This window comes from Melospiza georgiana, chromosome 28, assembly GCF_028018845.1.
Source record: "Melospiza georgiana isolate bMelGeo1 chromosome 28, bMelGeo1.pri, whole genome shotgun sequence".
Lineage (NCBI taxonomy): Eukaryota > Metazoa > Chordata > Aves > Passeriformes > Passerellidae > Melospiza > Melospiza georgiana.
Genome location: NC_080457.1, coordinates 1,417,410 through 1,441,075, shown reverse-complemented (window position 1 = coordinate 1,441,075; position 23,666 = coordinate 1,417,410). Strand labels below are relative to the sequence as shown.

Here is a 23,666-nt window from a genome sequence, read left to right as displayed (position 1 = left end):
AACAGTAAGATTAAATCAGGAGCCAAACCTGATCATAGGGAGGAAGTAGAACTGGGCCTGGCCTTAACAAATATTCCTGTAACTGGGAGAATTTTACTGAAACTTTCAGAAAAGAGCAAGTGCAGGTGTGTGCAGCTTGTTGCTTTAGTTGAAATATGTTTCTGAAGCATGAGGCAGTTGCCATAAACTGGTGAGCTGTATCAAACTAAGGTAAAAGCAAGCATGCACAGCCAGCCTGTCACCCTCTGTGATTCATTCCATCATCCTGCACAAACAGCAGACTTAAAAAAACAACTTCAGAAATATTTTATTTGTTTTGGAAAAAAAACTAGAGTAACAAACTTTATCTGGGTTCAAGTACAATTTATAAACACAAGAAGGACCTGTTGCCAGCACCACTACTCCCATCAACTGCACCTATACAAGGATTCTCAGTGCTTCAGTAAAGAGCAGATGACCTTCAGCACCATGGTCCTTGGAAAAAAAGTCAAACTAAAAGCCTTAAATACACCTCCAAACAAACCAAACACCACGGAATGGGGGAGAGCTGCCACAGCAGCAGGGCAGAGTCACACAGCCATGAATCACAGGGAGCCACGTGAGCAGCTTTTACCTGTCAGTGAGGGAAGGCAGAACAGCAATGGTAATGGAGAGGTTAAAGTTCAATTCTGTACAGGAAGGAGTTGTGAGCAAGAGGATCAGCATGAAAATCAATTCACTTCTCCTCTGTGCCAGGGTAAGTCACTGAGAACAGGCAGGCAAGAGTGTTTCGTGCTGTGAAACCAGCCCAGCTAACATGAAGTTCAACTGAAGGGGATAAAAAAGCTGGTACATTGCCCAGGCATCCACACTGCTCTGGTGACCCAGGAAGCTGGAAGGGGAGGCTGGAAGGCCCTGTCTGACCCAGAGTTCAGAGTGCTCAGCATCAAAAGCCCTCTCCAGACTGGAAGGATCCAGTGCTGCAGAGGAATGCCCAGTGCAGCAGGAGTGCCTGGAATGGCATCAGCTTGTCTTTGATCTCCCATTTTCCATCACAAAGCAGTAACTAAGAATATAATCCCTTTTTTGCCCCCTTAAAACTTGCCCTGTGACAACACTGTTACAGGAACTTGACTAGTTCTAAGAGAATGCCCAAAACTAAAAGCTGCCCACCTCCCCTCAACTCTAAGGCACCCTTAAAAAGAGAAAGAACCAAAGAGGGCAGGGACATGCAGCCTCAACTGTGAGGAAGCCAGTGATTGTTAGAAACACATAAATAGAGACCATAACTACACAGACTCACTCAACACCCTCAAGTGCTCTACCAGAGCTCAGCTGGAAGAATGGGGGCCCTGGGCACTGCACCTTCTGGAATACTCCACAGCTCCTTGGGTTGATCCTTTTCCAGCTCAGGTCTGTCCATTTGTATCCAGGCTACTTCTTAAGTAAACAGGCAGTTGAAGTTCCTTCCCAAGGACCTGTAAACTCCTCTGTGTGTAATATTCATCAGCTTTTATGAACAGGACCAATAAATTACAATGTCCAGAAAGCTCCTCCTCAGTGTAGTCCCTGTTTTTCTAGAATTCCCAGTCATCCACATCCAGCTGCTCCAGATTTGATACCAACCCAAAAATGCCACTGGGATCCTGGGGCAGTGTCCCTTCCAAATTGGTGATGGGGGTGACAGGGCGCAGGAGTTCAGGGAGTGCTTCGGAAGCGCGGCGCTTGATCTGCACAGGAAGGACAGAATGAGACACAGGAATGCTCAGCTGCTGCTGCACACCCAGCTCTGCAGGCAGAAACAACAGGAAATGCACAGGGCACCCTTTGGACTCCTTAAGGAGCAGGTTGGAACTGCCTCGCCCCAGAACTCAGCAGCCTGCAGGGGAAGAGCTGTTGTGGCTCCCAAAAGAGGCAGATTTAGAACGTCTGTTAGATAAGAGATGCCTCAAGAACAGCCTAAGCACCTCCCCAGATGTGACAATCCCCACCCTGCACTACAAATAGTCAGAAAACTGAATCTTCCTGATCATGGGAAATTCAGCAACTCAACATCCCCACCCTCACAGCGAGACAAAGCCAAGCATTTCCCTGTAGCTAAATTAGTTCCTTACCTGCTTAAAAAAGGGGTGACTGAGCAGAGTGCCTGCGCTTGGCCTGTGGAAGGGAGGAAGAATGAGGGAAGAAGACAAGAATGTGAGTCAGTGCTTGAAGTTGGGTAGTGGGAATAAGAAAAGAGCAGGGTCCTTCCTGCCTCTCCCATTTCTCAGCTGTCAGGTATCTCCCTGTTTTCAGCAGTAGTAAGCATTTACAATCATGTAATATTTTATGTAAGGAGTTGAACCTCCTTCTTTTAACCTTTAAATTACATACTTGCACCCCCTACATGTGGCCAAGGACCACCTGAGCAGTGGGGCACCCCTGAAAAGTCTGTCATGGCTACAGATTGCCCTCACTACAAAGAAAAATGCAGCTTTGATCACTTCCCATCAATACTCTCTGCTGGCTGAAGAGCAGCTATTTGCAGTGATGGGAACTGGGTAAACACTGTCCAACAGGGGCCAGAAACAGAAGTTGTTTATTTTCCTGATGTGCAGCACCACTCATCCTCCAAGGAAGGCTGCAAAGGAATTCCTCAGGCTCTCATACAGAAGTGCTCAAAGTGTTACCACTGCTCATTCTACACACTTGGACTGCTCTCCCCAACAGACGGGGCACATCCTCACTCCCCTCCACTTCTGGAAAGAAAACTGTAAACAATATCTGCTAACTCCCAGAGTTTACCCAGCCCTAGAACAGCACAGGTGGGGAGAGCAGCTCTCACAGGGCTTTACCTGAAATCAGGGTTCCTCTGGAGGCACTGCTCCACGAAGTTGTGGAAGTAGGTGGAGAAGGTGCGGAGGTAGGGGTGCAGGGCCGGCTCGCCGTTGGCCGCGCGCGCGTTGCTCACGGCCGTGCTCTCCCCCACGCCGTAGTTGGCGCTGGAGCGCGACGTCTTCATGGTCAGCTCGTCTGCAGGAATGGTGGTGGTGTCCAGCAGGCAGGGAACGGTTCCGTTCAGCTTCTCCAACAGCATCTGCAACAGCAGGTGGGGCACAAGCAACAGCACAGTTAAGGTTTCCCATTCATGCAGGCTGCACACCCTTCTGTGCTCACGCCCCAGAGCAGGAAAGCAGCTCCAGGTGCCAGGATGAAGGATGAGAAATGAGCTTGCAAACCTTACCTGAGTGGAAGGCATGTCTTTAAATGGAACATGTCCATTTGCCAGCTCACAGGCCGTTATCCCCACACTGTAAATGTCAGATTTTGCATCGTAACCCTGCAGATTCTACACGAAAAGGAAAAGAAAAATTAGCTTCAGGGACTTGGATGTGATTGAATGGGCAATACCCATGGTTTCAACTGCAAGTCAACAAACCCAGTGTTTAAAACAGGAACAGCACAAGCCACAGATACACTGGCTTATAGTGGTGAGGGTTTTTTGGTTTAAGAGTAACATTTATGTAACTGGAATCAGCCAGCCTGTAGGGATGGCATCTGCCCTGGGTAACTTGCATCTGATGTAACACTTTGTTAATGAGACAACCTACAATTTAACTGTTGAGTCAACTAGATCAAATTCTACCTACTTGCCCTTTCACCCCAAATCTGTTTCCTTTAGCCTCTCCCTGTTCTTCTTCCTTGCATTCATGTACCCTTCCCCTTGCTAGGGCTAGAGCTCATCACAAGAAAGCAACTCTGCAAGTTCTCTCATGTCTCCCATTCTACACCCCTCCAACATGCCCTAAGAGCTCACAAAATTCTACAGATAGAACACATCATTAAACACACCTGCTGCAAAACCTCAGGACTGAGCCAAGGCAGCACTTTGATGCTGTATTTGGGGAAGTCGTGAACAACTTTGAGTCGCTGCCCATGGTTGATCATGCTCAGGTTACTCCTCAGCCCAGAGAGGTACACCTTCCCATCCACAGAGATCAGGATGTGGCTGGCTTTAACACTCCTGGGGAAAAAGGAACAAAACAGTCAGGGTCTCTGCCTTTACTTTACAGGACAATACCTGATCAGCTTCCTACCAGGAGGCTGAGACTCCTAACAACCATCTTTGGATGCTGGGCAAAATCAATTAACAGGATTCTATCCATCACCTTTGCAAGTTCAGAAAGAATGTTTCTGTGGTGAGGAGAAATGCAGGACTAAATGTTATGGAATGTGGGATAAATTTGCTCCACAACAAGACTTTCATGCAGCTTAGTAGTATCAGTGATGTCATTTCCATGAGTATCAAACTGATTGGCTCTAACAGCAAAGTAATACAAAACTTAATGCTGTTCTGTGTCTCCTGATTCATCCTCTGCTCTACTCTGAGCATTATTCCCAAGAACTTCCACCAGAAGGAAAATGACCAATGTGTTTTTCAATACCTATGCACATAGCCCATATGATGGATGTAGTCAAGTGCTTTCAAGACACCTTGGAGAATGTAAGCAATGGCCAGTTCAGTCATCCCATCTGTAAAATGGGTGCAGATTAAATCTTTTGCAGAACCTAGAAAGAAACAAAACACCACCTGTCAGAACAAAAGCCCCAAGGACACTTCAGTTCTTCAATTTCATTTCACACAACATGAGGGTCAGAAAGAGATACCCCCTCTCCACTCACCATAGGCCATGAAAGAAGTCACTACCCACAGCTCATTGTCAGCTATGAAAGTTGCTTTGTATGGCACGATGTTAGGGTGGTTGAAGAGTTTGGAAACATGAAGTTCTCCCTAAAATAAAAATATTTTGATTCAATTTAGTAAATGCAGAAACATGACTGCATATTGATGGGCACTGCTCACTGCCTTCTTCTAAGCTTGCATGATGAGTGGGATTACCTGCAAGAATGTGACCATTTCATTTGTGCAGGCCTCCAAGTTCACTCTTCTGACTGTGACGTACTCTCCTGTGGGTTTATACCTGGCCAGGTTCACAACCATCAAGTCTTCAAAGCCTCTGCCTGAAAGACAAAGCAAGAAAGCTTCAGTAATGCTTTTGGAAGCACTGAGAGAACTTCTCCAGCCCCTGACACTTCTGGGTAATCTTTACCCTCACTACTTTTCACCTTGTAAAAAAGAGTAATTTTTTTGTTTTGTAATTTTTTTGTAATTTTTGTTCCATCAAAAAGAGTAATTTTTCCATACCACCTTCCTTGGCATGGATCCCACTGAGAGGAATCCTCCTAACCAGCAGAATTATCCTGTCCTTCCAATTCAGGACTGAGGCAAGAACAGTGACTAGGAGCACCAAGCACAGGTTACAGGTTGCCTCTGCTGACTGTACTGCACCCACCCATCACTGACCCACAACAGTGGGTCACATGTCCCTCTCAGGTGAAAACCTTTAGGACTGGCATCTCACTTTAAAACCAAAGACGGAGACATCCAATATCAAAAATAAGCAATCAATCAAGAAAAGGACAAACCTGCAGAAATTATTTTATTTACAAAGCAGACTCTGATCCCCCAGTCCTCAAGAATTACCTATGATGGTGAGCAACTCATAGCAGCTGCTGTCTGGCAGGAAGCTGCTCATGGTGTCCCTTTTAGGGGAAGCAGCTATCGACTCGGAGCTCGCCTCATTTGTCTGAGGAAAGAAAATGAAGTCAGGTCAAAGGAAATACAGATCACCTGCTGGAAAAATCATCTGCCCCACATTATCACACACTTCAAAATAACAGGAATACAGAAGAGGATTTAGTTGCTGTCAAAATAATCTTAAATTTATCAACTGAAACTCAGGAGATGCCTCATTTCAGAAGATCCAGACATCTGTGTTACAAAACACGTAACGAGTAGATTTTTAATCACTGTAAGTGAGAATTTATTCAGGGATATTTTGATAAAGCCAATTTTTATTACCCAGGACAGCCTAAACTCTGCTTTACAGTCACTGCCTTTCTCTCATAATTACAAACTTGTGTGCCACCACCCTGTGGCCTGAGCCAGAGCCAAGGGAAGCTGTTCTTAGCCCTTCTCTGCACTGTAACACTTGGTGTTCCTGGTGGATGCTGCAGGTTTCAGCTGCTCACCTGGGATAAGCCCAGCACAGCTGAAGCTGCTTAGCTGCATGGTACAAGTGATGAAGAAAATCAGACACACATGAAAAAACAAGCTCCAAATGAAAGCAAAAACTGCAAAACATAAGTGCTTCTAAATAAAAAAAAAGGGATAAAAAGCACCCCCAGACCACACAGGGAAGCAGCATTCCCTCACTCCATCTGACATAAAGCTTTCTGCCTCATTTACACACACTGAAATCTTCTCCTGCAGGATTTTGCAGATGACAAACTTCAGTGTTCTTGCAAGTTCTTTTATACCTTCAAATGTCCAAAGTCACAAGGAGAGTGATCTAAAGGGGATTAAAATTTATGTGGTATCTAAAATTGTCTTTAGTTATCTCCAATTTCCAGCACATTAACTCCTCCTGGCATTTGGAACACCAGCTCAATTTTTCCACCTCATTCTTCATCAACTGCAAATGCCCTTTATCAGACCTTTCTCATGGTACATGAAGCAGAAAAAGTTTGTGCCTTTTCCTACCATGACAGCAGACTCTGTTCTTTACTTCCATCACTGGAAACAACACAGTGACAGCTGAAAAACAGGGAACTTGCTGTCCTACCCTCAGCCCAGGGTAAATGCAGTGCAAAGAGCACAGCCAGGAGTTTGCTGAGAATTACCTCTGGGTGCTAAGTGTACTTTGGCAGTAAATTAAAACCACACTTCCTATGTTCTACCTTTTCAACTGGCTTTGAAGAGCATGCTGCCTACCTTTAAAATAGGTGCATTTTCCATTAAGGGAAAAGGCAAAAATTAAGATTTGTGTTGTTTTGGCACCTGCCTACCTTTAAAATAGATGCATTTAAAATAGGTGCATTTTCCATTAAGGGAAAAGGCAAAAATGAAGATTTGTGGTGCTTTGGTATAATTTTAGCACAAACAACTCAGTCCCATCTCAGCACAGCTAAAGCCCTGGGAGCAGCATTCCCAGACCCTTTCCTTTAATGAACACCACAGTGCTGTTTCTTGGCTCAGAACTGGCAGCAACTTCCCACTCGGGATTTCTAACTCCTGCTGAAGAGGCCTGTCCATTCTGATCTCAGCTTTATCATTCATGACTTCTTTCAGCAATTTCACACAGTCCTGGCAACAGCAAGACTGCCAGGAGAGACACACAGGCAGATAGAAACCTCTGAAGCACAAAGGCACCACCAAGGGGATGGAAGCAGGGAGCTGGAAGCACTCATGGAGCAGTGACAGCTGGTGAGACACTGAGCAACATGTAAGTGGTTTGCTTTATTAAAAGTCCACTCCAGGGAGAGCAAAAGCCAACAAAACAGATGCAAAGAATTAAATAAATTTAATATTAATGGTGTAGGCTGTGCAGTAATGAAAAAAATGCTGTGAATTCCCTATCGAAAAGTCTTCCAGTTTGAGGTCTTCACTCACCTCTCATCGTGTTAGCAGCGACCAATAACAGAGTTAATGCAAAAGGAGCTCAACCAGAGATTTATCAACATCATACAACAGTTTAAAAAAAGAAAGTTCAACTGAAATGTCATTTATGAGGTACTGCAAAAAAGCTCCTCAGTGGTTTCACACAGGACAATTTTTGGTGTATGGTCAAAAGCAGCTGCAAAATGAAGTCCCATATGACCAGTTTTATGGCATGACATTCATTTAGAGCTGGCTTTTGGCTTGGGAGTCCAGTTTAATTTGAGGTAGATTTAAAAAAAAATTAATCTTTGAAAGGCAACTAAAAATGCCATAACACAATCACTTATGTGATGCTTGCAAGGATCTGCATTTGCCAAATGACATTCATCTGAGTTAGGAAGAGGGAATATCAGTGCTGTTCTGCTGTCTTCCCCTCCATCTCCTCACTCCCTCCCTCACTTCAGCATAAGCAAAAAAATTTTCCTCCCACCCCCCTCCCCAAATTATGAGCCTTTCTCTACAGCTCTGGTGAAAAAAAAGGCTTTTATTAAATGTAAAAAGATCAAAATGAGAATCAGCAGGTGTGTAAATCCCAAGAAAACCCTTGGAAATTACCAAACCAAAACAGATGCTAATCTCAATTTCCTTCCATCCAAGCATGTCTAACACTCAATAATTTCAAAAAAGGTGTGAATTTACTCAATTTTATATAAAACATTCCATATACATTTCCTATTCCTGCCCTAAAGGGATAAATCCTGTCCCAAAGGGCCCAATCCTGCCCTGCCTTGGGACAAATCCTGCTCCCCTTTGGGACCAATCCTGCCCTATTTGGGACCAATTCCTGCTCTCCTTTTGGGACAAATCCTGCCCTAAAGGGCCCAATCCTGCTCTCTTTTTTGGGACCAATCCTGCTCTCCTTTTGGGTCCAATCCTGCTCTCAATTTTATATAAAACATTCCATATACATTTGCTATTCCTGCCCTAAAGGCCCAATCCTGCTCTGCCTTGGGACAAATCCTGCTCCCCTTTGGGACCAATCCTGCCCTATTTGGGACCAATTCCTGCTCTCCTTTTGGGACAAATCCTGCCCTGAAGGGTCCAATCCTGCTCTCTTTTTTTTGGGACCAATCCTGCTCTCAATTTTATATAAAACATTCCATACACATTTGCTATTCCTGCCCTAAAGGGATAAATCCTGTCCCAAAGGGCCCAATCCTGCTCCCATTTGGAACCAATCCTGTCCCAAAGGGCCCAATCCTGCTCCCCTTTGGGACCAATCCTGCCCTATTTGGCACCAATTCCTGCTCTCCTTTTGGGACAAATCCTGCCCTGACGGGTCCAATCCTGCTCTCTTTTTTTTGGGCCCAATCCTGCTCTCCTTTTGGGACAAATCCTGCCCTGACGGGTCCAATCCTGCTCTCTTTTTTTTGGGCCCAATCCTGCTCTCCTTTTGGGACAAATCCTGCCCTAAAGGGCCCAATCCTGCTCTCTTTTTTGGGGCCCAATCCTGCTCTCCTTTTGGGACAAATCCTGCTCTCCTTTTTGGGACCAATCCTGCTCTCAATTTTACATAAAACATTCCATATACATTTCCTGCTTTGTGCCAGTAAATTAAACTGGCAGAAAAATCAATTATAAGCAACTTGAACTGACACAGTTATGATCAAATCACACTTAATTCATGTTTGTAATTATCTCAAACTACAAGCAACACCTGCACACCTGTGGTGTGGGGAGGTGGGGCATCATTTACATTAAGATACTCTGTTGTTAACTGTGATATTTGATGTGTTAAATGCTCATTATGAACCAAACAGTGAGCAGTCAGGGCCTGCAGAACAAACACTTCTCAAAAGTTCCATAAAACTAAACTCTTCCTTCCTTCTCTGAAGGATCAGAACTAAATCACCTCAAAAAGAGACCCTTGAGGGGCTGGGGGGAGGAGAATGACAAACAAATAGAAATCCAAGAGATTAAGTTTAAATTTTTGAGTTATCACATATAGTTTGCAAACCACACACCAAAATCTCCACTCCAGGGTGAAACCTGTTTCCACACTTGTAGAGCTAAATACAGAGATGAGATATATAACTAAGATAAAAAGAAAAAAACCAAACTTCCACAAGGAATAATCTCCATGCAATGAACCACAGCACCACAGCCTGCACAAGTCACTTACTTTTCTCCGAGAGTCACCCAGAGGCTGCTCTGGAGTAAAGAAATTCATTGTTCACCATGTTGTGTTCAACAGACACTCATTCAAATATAGCTGGAAAACTAAGTCAATGACCCTGGATGACCCTTTTGGGTATCAAATACACATGATTTTTTTTTTGGTTTATAGGAAGACATTTAATTTGCACACACAATTGCAGCACATCAGGATCAAAGAGATTCACAGAGTGCTACTGTTTGTATTTTTGACATAAATGTGACTTTTTTTTAAATTATAACTCTAAGTATTAACCTTCTGTCATGTCCCTTATTGCAGGGGGGTAGGACCTGGTGATCTTTAAAGGTTCCTTCCAACCTGAATTCTATGATTATAAACACATTCAAAGATGACTCTTACATACAGAAGAAATCATTAATATTATTTAAAGTAATAAAAATTCCTTTACTCCACCTGGAAGCTCAAAATCCAGACATATTTCCTATGCTCTGTTTGTTTTCTGTGTCATTGATCAGGAAATTCTGCATCCTAGTGGGCAACTTTGTTTGTTATGCTGAAGCAGAGCACAAACCTGTCAGCTCCTGCATCAGCAGCTTCAAAATCCATTTTTACTCAAAAAATTATAATTAACCTTCCCAAACCCCAAAACATCTTTTGCATACAAAAAAAAAAAAAAAAAAAAAAAAAAAAGTGGCTATGCTAAGCAATACAGAACTATCTTAGAACTGTTATCAATATGGAAATTATTTCCAAATAACTTGCTACATCTTGGACACTTCCATGTTAAATTTCTGGGCTTAGACAGCTTGAATTTACATTGAGATTTAATCATCTCTTGTAGTGATAAAATTTGCTATGAAATTACCAAGCTTTACAGCTAAAATAAAACATTTCTAGCAATGTCATTTAACAAGAGGAAAACTTACCTCCAAACAGCTCGAAGTCTCTTAATCCCTCAACAATGAACTTCTCAGACACCCAACGCTGAAAGAAATAAAAATTCTCCACATAATCAGTTATTCCATCTAGAGAAAAGTTTCTTTTCCCCTTCCCCACAAGAAAAAAAGCCCCAAATTCAATGATTCTGTTGTGGTCTGAAATTTATTGCTGTATCAGCAGTGACATCCTTATTTTGGACTAGATATTCCCTTTCTGGGCCAATGACATGCACCCAGCAACCACACAGGTGCTGCTGTTATTCCCAATCAACATGCACTTGCAATAAAGTTAATATCATTTAATTCATTCAAATAAGATTTTATACATGCATATACAGGAAAAATAATCAGTATGCAACAACCCCCTCATACAACCAAATAAAAGTTGTTTTTTTAGGTGTAAAAGGTTTCAAAAATGCTTTCACTATTTACAAAGAGGTGGTATCTCTGAGAATTCAGATATTTTGATTATATCATCAATCACAAACACTGCCATGGCAGAATTTGCTACTTAGCAAAATAGTTAAATACACAGCTGATGCTGTTCAGTGCATGAGAAGCCAGTCCTAGAAAGCACCAATGAGTCTTTAGGTGATGAAGACTCAAAACTTGTATCTAAGAATACCATTTGAATGCATCAGAAGTGATTCTGCTGCTAGAAATTTCCTCATTTTCTGCTGAAAAGCGGAATCAAACAAAGCTGTTCAGCTTTGCGAGCAAAGTGAACGAAAAAAACTCCATAAACTGTGACACAGGTGAGGAGGCTACTTCTTAAAGAACGACTGAAAATAAGCAGCTTTATGGCCCTTTCTCTTCACTGCAAAGCCCATTAGAGCCCCTCTGGTGTATGTGCCAGCAATAAAGGCTTTAGTGCAGGGTTTTTAAGCCATGTCCTATCATCAACCCTAACAATCAGTTTTTTTTTCCTGTGCCCTCATGGTGCTCTCCAGGCCCGGCCGCTCCGCACAAGCGCCAGACCCGTTCTACCGAGACACGAGGGAAGCTGGAAGGTCTTCAACACTCACCCTAATGCGCTCGGGTTTACTTACAAGGAAAGACATGGATCCGCCGCTGTGGGACGCGCGCAGCAGAAAGGGCGGCACACCTGCGGGCACAGCGGCAGCGTCACCCCGGCGAGCACCGAGCCGCCCGAGGGCCTCACACACCGCGGCCCGGCAGCCCCGGAGGGCACCGGGACAGCGGTAAGCACCCCTCAAAAAGCACCGACACCCCCGAACTCCGCCCGGGCCCGACAGCCCCAGGACAGCGGTAACTCCGGCAAGAGCTGCCCGGAGCCCTCCAGAGCGACACCCCCGGGCCCCTCATCCATGCGGGGCTCTCCCGCACAGCCCCGCTCCGTCTCGGGGCCCCTCACCCGTACGGAGCCCTCTCGCACGGCCCCGCTCCGCTCCAGGACCCTCCCGCACGGCCCCGTTCCACCCCTGGGCCCCTCACCCGTGCAGGACCCTCCCGCACAGCCCCGCTGCGCCCCGGATCCCTCCCGCACGGCCCCGCTCCGCTCCAGGACCCTCCCGCACGGTCCCGTTTCCCCCCGGGCCCCTCACAGACCCCTCAGGCTGCGGCCGCCGCTCACCGGCGAGAGACGCTGCGCGTGACGTCACCGCGCCGACAGGTGACGCGCGGGCGCGCTCGCGTGACGTCACGGGCGGAGCTCCCGCCAGCGGCGGGGAAGGAGCCGGCGCCATGTTGGGGCCCTCGGAGGGTTCTGAACCTTGGCCGCATCCAGGCGCGCAGCACGGCGGGCAGGAGAGAGACCCACTGGGAAAGAGATGGGGGTGATGGCTGACAGGCAGCTGAACGTGAGCCCAGGTGGGCCGCAAGGCCAATGGCACCTGGCTTGTCAAAACGTGTGGTCTGCAGGGATTGACCCCCTGTGCTGGGTCCCCTCACTTTAAAAGGATACTGATGGGCTGGGGAGTGTCCAGGGCAGGGAACAGAGCTGTGAAGGGTTTGGAGCCCCAGGAGCAGCTGAGGGAGCTGGGCAGGGGCTCAGCCTGGAGCAAAGGAGGCTCAGGGGGGACCTTGTGGGGACAGCCTGGGGAGTCAGGCTGTGCTCCCAGGAACAGGGACAGGAGCAGAGGGAACAGCCTCAGGCTGGGCTAGGGCAGGCTCAGGATGGACAGCAGCAGGAATTTCTCCACAGAATAGGTTCTTAAACATTGGAACAAGCTGCCCAGGAGCTGGTGGAGTCCCCATGCCCGGAGGTGTCCAAGGAACAAGTGGACGTGGCACTCAGTGCTCTGGGGCTGGGTGACAACGCGGGGATCCATCACAGGTTGGATCATCCGGGAGATCTCCAAACTGATCAGTCCTGTGACTCCGTGGGTCCCTCGGAGAGTGGCCAAGGCTGTGCCCCACCAGGGACCCTGCTGTGCCCAGTTTTGATGCAAATCCCGGGGCAAATCCTCCATGTGAGCCCAGCCTGCCCAGGCGGACACAGCTCCTGCAGCCCTCCTGAGCAGGAACCAGCTCCTCCTGCTGCTAACAACCCACACCAAAACTCACCAGCACAAAGGAGCCTTTCAGAGTCTACTGAATGAAAGGAACACTGAGACAAGCCAAGTAAAGCAGGAGTGTTTCAATTATATTTTACTCTTCATTAGATTGTTCATTTGAATGTTTGTATTACAAAATTAGCTGCCATGGCCCACAACTGGATGGGACTTCAGGAAAGCTGTCCACTTACTCAAAAGAGCACAAACTAGTATTTCCTTTCAAAGAACTCTGTGGAACAATAACATATTAATCTTTAAAGCTAAATAGTGCTAAAATTTCACATAATCTACATTAGTTTTGGTTTTAAATAATTTTACCAACCATTATAAAATTAATGTATTTGCATGTATCAGGTTACAGACATTTGCATTTCAATCAGGGTGAAGTATCCCATGCTGGAACAAGGAGTTTAAGCAATTGCTGTTTCAACAGCAGCTAATTCTTATTGCCTCAGAACCAAGTTTCCACGAAGTATTGAACAAGAAAATGCAGGACATTGTTTCCCCACAAAACTGTTAAAAGTCTATTACAAGCAACAATAAAATGCCTTCTGGACAGGAAGCATTTATAAAATGCAGAGCTCTCCCAGCGAAGTGCTTGCACAGGGCATTCACTTCATTCTTCCCATTTAGATTCAAAACCCTGAAGAGATAACAGACCAGATGAGGAGGAGGAATATCCTCTGAAAGTTTTCACTGGCTTGGGGAGATCAGGAATTGCAGGTACTCCACTAGATCTGGCTCCTGGCTGAAGTGAGCTGGGCAGCAGCTGCTGAGATCAGGAGAGAAGGGGTTGAGGCAAACTTGAACTGATAAAAATACTGAAGGAAAGCTGGCTGAACTGCTAACTCACCATGCACTCACTCCTGAAGGAACACTGTGCTGGCATCACAGATCCCACATTGGGTTAAGTTTGCAGTATCCAAACAAGTAGGAAACTGTCCATGTATTCCATTCCCTTGGTTCAACCATCTCTGTGTTTTACACATAAGCCAATCATGCCCACAGCTGACCTAATACTGCTTCAGGCCTTTGTTTGTAAAAAAAAAAATGAAGATAAAAAAATCTTCTACTTCTGTTAGAACTTCTATTCTACTGGGCTTAAATCCCTGAAGAATCCATACTGTGTATGGAAGGCTCTAAGTGTTGTGCCTTGATGCAAATAAATGCACACAGTAAATGTTTATTGTGCAGTTTGCCTCCCCCTAAGTTTTTCCCCTTTCCCCCTCTCCCTCACAATAACTAAAACCAAAGTTTAAAACCAAAGCATGAATATGTTACCAGCACACATGGACAGGTTTACAATCTTCTGTTTTTAAAGAACAAATGACAAAAAGCATTCAAGAATATTGCAATTTTTTTTTAACAGACAAGTAGCAAAACTTTGTACCACCTGGAACAGAACTGCCAGACAAAGCTCTCCACACATTTTGCTGTAATACTTAAATAAGTAACACCAATGCAAAAACTTTTCTCTTAATGGTTACTAGTGTTCAAGGAATCAGAGGATTATGGAGTTATGATGGTCTTTGTACCCTGTGAATTACAGTTCCACAGGTGGCACCAGCCACTTCTCACAGCACAGTCACATGGCTTTCACTTTGATTTGCTTCATCTTCATCTGCTTCTTCTCAAGCTTCTTCTGCTCACGCCGCAGAGCAGCTTCCTGCAGGCAAGGACAGGGATCTGAATCAACACAGGTGATCTCTTCAAGGACCAAGCAGATCCTTTCAGAACCAAACAACAAAGCCCTGCAGCACCACAGCACAGCTCACCGGGAGCCTTTGTGTGTTTAAGAAAGGAGCAGCAAATAGAAATCAAAGTTGCCAGTGCTGCTATCCCTCCAGGCAGCCCTGGAGATCTCCCAGGAGGGATCTGCTGTGACAGTGTTTGCAGGGGTCTGAGGATGAGGGAAGAGATGAGGGTCTGACTCCATGTTTCAGAAGGTTTGATTTATAATTTTGTGATATATATTATATTAAAACAATACTAAAAGAATAGAAGAAAGGATTTATCAGAAGGCTAGCTAAGAATAGAAAAAGAAAGAATGAATAACAAAGGCTTGTGTCTTGGACAGAGAGTCTGAGCCAGCTGTGATTGGCCATTAATTAGGAACAACCACATGAGACCAATCACAGATGCACCTGCTGCATTCCACAGCAGCAGATAACCATTGTCATTTTGTTCCTGAGCTTATCAGGAGAAAAAATCCTAAGGAAAGGATTTTTCAGCAAATGTGTCTGTGACAGATGTGCCAGCAGCCTGCAGCAAGGGGAAGGTGCCCTCACCTCCAGCCGCCGCTGTTTCTCGGGATCCTCCTCGTTCATGATTCGCTCCTTCTCCGCCCGTTTCTTCTCCTCACGCCGGGACTGCGCCGCCTCCTGTCTCTGCACGTGAGTCAGCTTGAGGAAGTTCTCCTCCACCCGAGCCCTGTTCTTGTCAGCTTTTTGTTTACCCTTGGCACAGAGAGAAGCAAAGGCAGTTTGTAGCGATTTCCCCACAAGCAGGATGCAGGATCTCTACCAGTCGTACAGAAGCAGAAGGATCCAGTGGATCCATAAGGAGCCAGGGGTAATGGTTCCAATTTCACACCATGTCAGAAGACAGAAAACCAGGCCCTACTTACTTCTCTGTTCAGCCTGAACTTCTTTGCTTTGTCAATGGAGTAGATAACCATGCTCATCAGAGGCAGCAAAGACTCCATGTCCTTTGGGGAAGTGTTGCCTAAACCAGGCACTGAAATAAAGAGTTCCTTGTTTATTCACACAGACTGGCAGTACTCGTCTGCTTGCTGCCCTTATGGCTCACACTGTTCATGAAATAAAGATGCTCTTATCCTGCTCTATAGGAAGCTTCATTTAGAGCTATAGACTTCAATTTTTAAGAGATTTGAAGATCTATTATTTTCTAGAATTCTCCCAACAGGCCACTTTTATTTCAAACCAGGTAAACCAACTGAGCCTGTGCATGTTCAAACTGCAAGGCTTGTGGTTTAAAAACAAACCACCCTGAGAGAGAGGAGTGTGAGCTGAGGTCAATAACAGCAGGACTGAGTGTCCTGTTATCAGGACAATGTGCTGCTCAGTCCCCAGTGTATTGCTGCCTTCTGTTTATCAACCAGTGATCCTGCTACATGCACTGAAGTCACTCATCACACATTATCTTCCACAGGTGAGAGATCGTGAGCATGTAATTACCCAAACAAAGCCACACACTCCCCCAGACACACAGACAACAGAGCCCTTACCATTAAATGTAAACAAAAGTGTCTTTTTAGTTTCGGGCAGTTTTGTAAGCTGGCCCTCCCTGGAGGAAAGAAACAAGTGTTTGGAAAAAAGTGAAGCAAAATACAAAGTAACTAACATTCGTCTGAAATGCCATCAAGAACCAAAAGCCACTTGGAAAGTACTTGAAAAACATAAACATTAAAAGCTTGGCTATAACCAAAAGTTAAGTTTCAAACTAATCAGATTCCAGAAGTGTTTTACCCAAAAGCTGGCAGAGAAAAGGCATGAGTGTGAAAACATACAGCATCAGCCCCTCAAATGTCAAGTGGGCACATGAGCACTAAGAAGGCCTGTGTATTTTGAATTACTTTCAGCTTCACACACCCCTTGTTGTTTATACCACTAAAGATCTCTAAATATTTTAGGAGAACAAAATATTTTCTCAAGAGTTTATTCACTGCCCAAAATCCCACAGTATTCTAATGTGAAAATCTCAGGCCTACATTTCACAGATCCTCAACAATTTTAGTACAAGGTATACACATAAGCTGTCTCATATTTAAATCCAAATGTGTTCCTTTATCTTCATTTATTTATATGCCTGTGAGCATAATACACAGACATGTGCAAAAACCTACGAGGTAATTCAGATAAGACACATCACCCACCACCTGGCAATTGTGAAGCAGCCCCTAAAGCACCTCTGGACGAGGAGGCTCAGGGAAAAGCAGAGCTGCTGCCTGTGTGTTGCTGACAGACAGCTTTATACGTACTCTTGCATAAGTTTTGGACCGGAGAACTGGTCCGAGAATTGGACGGAGTCGATCTTGTCAGCGTAGTGTGTGAGGAAATGGATCATCTGAAAGAGAAACAGGGGTTAGTTTTTCCCCCCACCAATCCAGCTGCAGCCTACCCACTCCAGAGGGGTTTGCCAGGTTCCCTGCCCATGGCAGGGGTTAGGATTGGATGATTTTTAAGGTCCCTTCCAATCAAAACCATTCTACGTTCTATATATCACTCAGGAAATTGCTGTGCCCAGCTTGCCACAGTGACACTGATAAAGATATGAATTTTCCCCTTGAATTTTTAACTTTTTTAGAACATACAAGTTGTAAATGCCAGGATTACCAAGGAGTATTTGTATTAATTCATTCCAGTTTACCTTAGCATCCATCATTCCCTCCGTGACCTCTCCCATCTCTGACAAGATGGCCAGCGAATCTGGAAGCCCATATTTTGCACCAGACTTAGGTTTATCACTGCAGAACTCACTCTGTTTCAAAGAGAAAAAGAAAAATAAACACAGGCCTGTAAGTATCTCATCAGACTGAACTGTTCTGGAACAGAGGGGCCTCTAAAAGTACCTGGAAAGAAACAAGAAAAACTACACTCATTCACTCATCCTGGCTAGGGACATTTCAAACAAAGTAAAGCACACTGCATCAACAGTCTTTAAGCTAGTATTTTCCTTCAGAAGTCAGCATTTTAAGGGAGAAGATAAAATAATTCTAATACATACATTCTGGAGTGTTCAAAGTGGATTAAGGCATTTAGTTATATTATGTTGTTTGATAACAGAACAAAAACTGGCATCCTACCAACCACACACCATGCTATTACTTGAGAGAAAAGATTTTTTTAACATTACTTGTTATCACTGGATTCTGGGCAAGCTCTGCAATTCTTTTCATGGCTTGAACATATGGAAAGTTTTAATTTCATGATAATGTAAAAACAGATGACTAAAACCTAAATTTTCCACATCACATATCACTAATTAAGTTTACTTTTCAATCCTTGAAGTCTTTTGTGCAAATGAAACGAGGTGAAATGACACTCATATTTGCTGACAAAAATCTGTACTTAAACCAACTACACCCCAAAAGAAAGGTGTAAGCTGCTTTCCACTGCCTCTTTCCCTGCAGGTCTGATGGGGGGGAGCATTTCTCATTATTGATTCCATTAAACTTTTATCTGTAAATGGAAATATCTTTTCCACACAAATTCCAACAGGTCAGTCACAGGTTTTCCCAAGAAAACCACGAATATGCAGATTAGATTCTTATATGCTATTATTTATCAACGTGCATGTACATACCAGGTCCTGCATCTCTTTCTGAAGTCTCACCAGTGCTTTTCTGGTTCCAACAGCAAACACGTACGTGTCCATATCTTCATCATTCATTGTCACTTTTATTTGCTGTGAAACAGAATGTTATTAGCCCTGGTCAGATTTCAATGTTTGTTTGATACTTTGATTCCTAAGAACAAGGACTAAGCAAAGACAGACACAGCTAAGAAAAAGGTGGTTGATTTAAAGCTTTTTAGTATGTCTTAAAGACTGAGCACACCATGCAGTATCATGCTGTAATGAGAGTGACTAAAACAACAGAGTTGTAAAAATAATTTGCAATTAAATATTTTGATGTAAGTAAATACAATTTACTTGCATGGGAAGAGTATTCACAGTGCACACAGTCACTGTTCTTCCAAATGTAACCTCTCTTGGTACTTATGCTCTCTAAGAGCAAGTTGGAAGGCAAAAGGTAACATTAAGAATATAATATCCAGACCAACATATGGGTTTAAGCAGTCCTATTCAGGCAGACTGAACAGACAGATGAACAATCACTAACTATTTCAGATTGTAAAACCACTCCTTATCAATATGACCTCTTGAATCATGACAGACTCACAAAACCACTCGAATGATAAAATCCACAGACAAAGCAACTTCCAGTCATCAGCAGTTTGCATTTCACAGGCAGGGAAGAAATACAAACAATTCTTTGAGGTTGTTTCACTAGTTACTGAACTGGAAGATATGGAATAGTACAGAAATCACCTGGAACGATCAAAAGCAGCAGAGCAGAACTGAAGGAATGCAACAGTTTATCAGAGCTAATGTGAAGGGCTGAGTACGCACCACTTGGTCTGACGCCGGCCTCATCATGCGTGCCAGGACATTCAGCAGATCCTGCCTCTTGAGAAACTGAAAACACAAAACAGCTGAACAGACAACACTAAAAGACTCCTTCCTAATATCTGACCTGAGTTTTCCCTGTGTGACCAATACAGCTCAAAAGCAGGCCCGCTTTCTGCATTGCAGGAGTTGCTCGGGGCTTTGTCATTCAAGTCAGAGCAGGAACTGTGGGACTGTTCCAGCCCAGGTCCAGGGCTTTGTATTTGACTTTGCTGTTCTTCCTTGGAATTCCTGCTAGTCCATTTATCCCTCTAAGTGGCAAATAGGCTCCTCAGCCTACAGTTACCTCTGTTCACACTACACCTCTGGTTTTTACTCTCTTCCTGCAAGCACTTGCTCTTTAGTGCCACTTTGAGGGGCAGAAGAGAAGTCTGTACAGACCTTTAGATGACCAGTTTTTGCTCATGTGTGTGTACTCAGAACTCTGTGTCTGCATGTGAGCACAAATGCCAAGCTGGGATTCCATGTTGCCCACACAGGAATGGAAAAGCCTCTAGAACCTGACAACTGGTGACATGTAAACAGCACCACAAACTCCCAAATTCTTACCTTTAACTGGATGAGCATTCCTTCACAGCACACCCTTCCAGAGCACCACAAGTTATATATGTGCTCATTTTCTTGATTTAGTTTCCCTGTGCTTGTAGCTTCTTTACTAGTGCCATCATCCCCTGAGGAAAACAACAGTGAAAGAACCTCAATCTAAACTCACAAATTGAGACACCACAGTTCAGCAGAATGTTTACAGTTCACAATACCACAGTACAGAGGAGGATTCTCTACAGCCTAAAAGCCAGACTAAACCCAGCTTTATTCAAATACTAAAAATGGATCCTTGTCATTATGAACTCACCAACAAGAGCAAAGTTACTTTCTAGCAGCTCCCTGTGAGTGTTGAACCAAGCATGAGCCAGGCGGTTGTTTTTGTTCTTGCCAATGATGTAGTTCATGATGTAAGCCAGGAGACCTGTTACCATCAGGATCTCCATGTAATAACTCTCCCAGCTGTTCTGAAGGTGAGCAGGGACCTGTGTAAGGGAACAGAAGCTGTGATTTACATATTGAAGAAGTGGATTTTAACACACAAAAATTTGGGAAACACAGAGTAGTGAAGTTCCATCCAATAAGCTCCACAAAGGCAACAGGGGAGAGCTAAGCCTACATAAAGCACTTGGCTTACTGGGGCACAGTAATCATCCTGGAAACAACTGCTAACAGCATTCCCAAAATACCTGCTTAACAGAAAAAAAGTACTCACTTCCATAAAAATGCAGACCTTGAGCACCTGATCATTCTGTGAAAGACAATTTTGGGGGGCAGAAAGGTGATGCAGGGTGGGCAGAGAGATTGGCTTCAAAAATCAACTGAGTTGACAAGTCCTAATCTGACACTTAAGCCACAGACCAGCTAAAACCACACTGTGTTCATTGTTCAGTACCCCAGTGACATTCCTGGCATACTGTCTTAAGAAAATAAATGATGAAACTCCAAATAGACACTGGATCAACAGTTATACCTACATTAACTATTGTTATGGGGTCTTTACTTTTGCTATGAGATGCATCTGGTTTCTCTTCATACCCTTCAAACTCCTCATCATCATAAGGCTCACTCTCGGTGTCACCTTCCTGAAGGATGAAATCACAAACAGCATGAAAATCCAAAGCCCAGCAAGTAAAATCCAAAAAGAAAAAGAAAGGTGCAGAGACACTATTAGGAAACACATTGAGGAAGGAGGCAAGGCCTTACCTGTGTGTCTGCATCATCAAAGTCTTCCTGATTTTCATCCTGACCTTCAAGCTCTACAGTGGCTTCTTCTTCATCATCTTCTGTAGTGATGATCCTCTGAGGAGACTCTGTGACTGTATCTTCACTCACATCTTCAAACTCAGCAAAGTCATTATCATCATATTCCATAATGTCATCTCCATCCTCAAATTCATCATACTTTGCCAAAGTAAAGCTCCATGGGATGAACAGGACAGCGATAAAAATATATAAATTCTTCATTTTCACTGGAAAAAAAAAAATCAAATCAATCATTGCAAAAAGTCCTTGTCAGTTCTGTTATATCACACTTCCAGTAACCCCCAACCCACAATGCACAATTTGAAAACACCACGAGTCAGACCAGAGAGAGAAATAAACCTGTGCCTGATCTTGCCATCTCTATAAAGAACAAAGTACTGGTACAAGAAAAAATAACTCTGAAGGAGAGGTTCTGCACTCTGGTGCTTGTGGCAGCAGCAAATGCACACCTGGCCACACTGTTCAAATGAGCTGAGATGGAAAGCAGGGATGTTCTGCTACAAAACTGACTCTCCAATAGCATCTCCCAGCCAGCTCACTTCCAAGACCACATTCTGTGTCTACAGTTGTTAATAATTAGCAATTAGGCACAGCTGGAGCATTGAATGTGCAACAGCAGCAGTAAATCTTAAAATGCACTTGGTTCATTTAAACAGCAATCCTCTGACAGCCTCTGCTGGTCCAAAATCACAGATGTGATTTTTCTAGGCTGCACACTCAAAACTAAGTTCCCACAGTGTCCCATCGTGATTTCTGCATAGAGACAAAGACCTTTTGCTGGAAGTTGTGCCAAAAAAAAAAAAAAAGGGAAGAGGACAGATATGGCATTGCTCCCCAGAACACAGGAGTAAACTGGGGCTCACAAGCCCAGAGCTCTCCCCACATCAGCCAGAACCCTGCAGAGTTTGTCAGTTCCCCTTGTTGTCTCTTCTACTTGAGTTCAGAACAGTCCCAACCTCCCCTATAGGTTGGAGCACCTTCTCCAAGGTCCAAAAAAGGCAGCAGAACCCCCCAGCTGCACTCCACAACCAGGCACAGAGGATCAGCTGCATCAGGCTCTGCTGTCAGGCTCATTTTACTCCCTCCAGCAACCAGATCCGAGTGGGAACCTGAATGTTAATCAGAGTGTTCTCTCACAAACTTAGAATAGAAATGATTTGTTTCTAAATTTGACCAGCCTTCCTCTGAGTGCCTCATGCAGGGAACCCTGCTATGAATGACAAGGACGACTGAAATAAACACCTTTGTCAAACACTCCTCACTCCAGCAAAAACCTGCTCAGAACATAGTCACAGAACCTTAATCAGGATGGAAAATTCTGCAAGGCCCAGGAATTTGGAACATTGTGAGGGAATCTCACAATTTTATGTGAATTTAAGCAGGAACCCCCCCCCCAAAATATTATTTCAATAGGACAGAATTTACATGCTGTTGAAAATGACAGGACAACAGAGCCACCTGCTTGCCCAAACTCTAACATTTCACATTAAGAACTCCAAGACTATTTGAGCACATCCACCTTCAGAAGACCCAACAATTCCAAACAGCTTAATGCAAAATAAGCTTCTGCAGCCAATTCGAAGGAAACAGTTGAACCAGAGGTGGGTGAGAGCTGGAGCACCCCCTCAGGTCAGCAATCTGTCAGAAGGGCTTCCAAATTCAAATTCCAGGAAGCAGAACATCCTCGGCAGGCCCTCCACGACCCACACGCCACCGAGGAACCGATTCATTCTCCAATGAACCGATTCATTCTCCCATTCCACACCGGCTGCCCAGACCCCACCGGCAAGAGAAACTACTTCCACCAACCCGAAGGCAAACACTGCTGCTGCTGCCTGCGCTGCACATTCACCGGCTCGGGCTTGCTCGGTAAATCCCGAGCCCAGAGCCGAGCTCGGCGGCTGATTGTGGAGAAGCGCCCGTGCCCCGCAGCTCGGGCCCTCACCGGGGACACCACCCCCGGTAGGTGTTCGCTATCCCGCTCCAGGGACGCTCCCAGCTCCTTCCCGGAACACGAGTCAAGGTTAACAAGATAAAATCGGCGATCTGCCGCCCCCGGCCCCGCCGCCGGCTCCTCCCGCTCCGCGGGGCGCAGCACAGGCCGCGCACGCCCGGTGCCCTCGGCGGCTCCTCCCGGGGGCCCTGCCGGTACCGAGCTCCCCGGAGTGAGCGAGGCCTGGGGAGGTGGGAGCGGGGAGTCCCGTCCGGCGGGGCCGCGGGGCCGGGGCAGCGTTACCTGAGTCACGGGCCCGGCCCCCGCCCTCCGCTCCGCTCCGCGCCCGCTTACCGGGGCGCCTGCGCACTGCGGGCCCGCCGCATGTGCGGGGGTGTGCGGGTACACACACGCGTGACGGGGAGAACCCCCCGGGAAAGCAGCGCGGTCCCGGGGCGGCCGCTGACGTTACCGTGTCTCGGTTCCGCTGCCGGGGTCCCGCTCCCGCCTGTGCCCGGTCCCGCCGCCCTCACTCGCCGCTGCTTCACCGGCGGGCGCTGCGCCTGCGCCGGGGCACGCGCGGCCGCCGCGCGTCACTCACGCACAGTGCGTGGGCACGTCCGTG

At 45.3% G+C, this 23,666-nt stretch overlaps 2 protein-coding genes across 9 annotated transcripts; both read right to left on the bottom strand.

Annotated features, from left to right (window-relative positions):
• Positions 1–282: 282 nt before the first annotated feature.
• On the bottom strand, positions 283–12,201 carry STRADA (STE20 related adaptor alpha). Of its 6 annotated transcripts, none has more exons than XM_058041786.1 (13): positions 12,143–12,201; positions 11,599–11,678; positions 10,562–10,619; positions 9,642–9,670; positions 5,504–5,606; positions 4,859–4,980; positions 4,642–4,750; positions 4,404–4,527; positions 3,811–3,982; positions 3,203–3,307; positions 2,814–3,055; positions 2,094–2,136; positions 283–1,709 (listed from the first exon to the last, which is right to left on the bottom strand). In XM_058041786.1, the coding sequence occupies exons 2-13, from the start codon at positions 11,632–11,634 to the stop codon at positions 1,557–1,559; spliced, it is 1,296 nt and encodes a 431-aa protein (XP_057897769.1). In that variant the 5' UTR covers positions 11,635–11,678; positions 12,143–12,201; the 3' UTR covers positions 283–1,556. The 6 variants fall into 6 exon arrangements, with proteins under 6 accessions (XP_057897769.1, XP_057897771.1, XP_057897770.1 ...); XM_058041788.1 differs by having other exon boundaries at positions 11,623–11,678; XM_058041787.1 differs by having other exon boundaries at positions 12,168–12,187.
• Positions 12,202–13,157: 956 nt separating this feature from the next.
• CCDC47 (coiled-coil domain containing 47) lies at positions 13,158–23,608 on the bottom strand. Of its 3 annotated transcripts, none has more exons than XM_058041781.1 (13): positions 23,514–23,608; positions 21,049–21,314; positions 20,820–20,927; positions 20,153–20,327; positions 19,849–19,970; positions 19,243–19,308; positions 18,415–18,516; positions 17,479–17,589; positions 17,090–17,175; positions 16,337–16,395; positions 15,716–15,825; positions 15,378–15,545; positions 13,158–14,755 (listed from the first exon to the last, which is right to left on the bottom strand). In XM_058041781.1, exons 2-13 carry the CDS (start codon positions 21,307–21,309, stop codon positions 14,675–14,677), a joined length of 1,449 nt encoding a protein of 482 aa, XP_057897764.1. In that variant the 5' UTR covers positions 21,310–21,314; positions 23,514–23,608; the 3' UTR covers positions 13,158–14,674. The 3 variants fall into 3 exon arrangements, with proteins under 3 accessions (XP_057897764.1, XP_057897765.1, XP_057897766.1); XM_058041782.1 differs by lacking the exon at positions 23,514–23,608 and adding an exon at positions 23,396–23,494; XM_058041783.1 differs by lacking the exon at positions 23,514–23,608 and adding an exon at positions 23,345–23,364.
• Positions 23,609–23,666: the final 58 nt, after the last annotated feature.

What these genes read in the sequence shown, in the direction of transcription:
- CCDC47 (XM_058041781.1), bottom strand. Translation starts at nt 21,309, where the DNA reads ATGAAGAATTTATATATTTTTATCGCTGTCCTGTTCATCCCATGGAGC. An exon ending in ACCCCATAACAATAGTTAAT is followed by an intron (nt 20,328 to 20,819) that starts GTAGGTATAACT and finishes TCCCTTACACAG; the next exon opens with GTCCCTGCTCACCTTCAGAA. An exon ending in AGTTCAGGCTGAACAGAGAA is followed by an intron (nt 15,546 to 15,715) that starts GTAAGTAGGGCC and finishes CTCTGTGCCAAG; the next exon opens with GGTAAACAAAAAGCTGACAA.
- STRADA (XM_058041786.1), bottom strand. Translation starts at nt 11,634, where the DNA reads ATGTCTTTCCTTGTAAGTAAACCCGAGCGCATTAGG. An exon ending in AAATGGTCACATTCTTGCAG is followed by an intron (nt 4,751 to 4,858) that starts GTAATCCCACTC and finishes TTTTTATTTTAG; the next exon opens with GGAGAACTTCATGTTTCCAA. An exon ending in GTCCTGAGGTTTTGCAGCAG is followed by an intron (nt 3,308 to 3,810) that starts GTGTGTTTAATG and finishes CTTTTCGTGTAG; the next exon opens with AATCTGCAGGGTTACGATGC.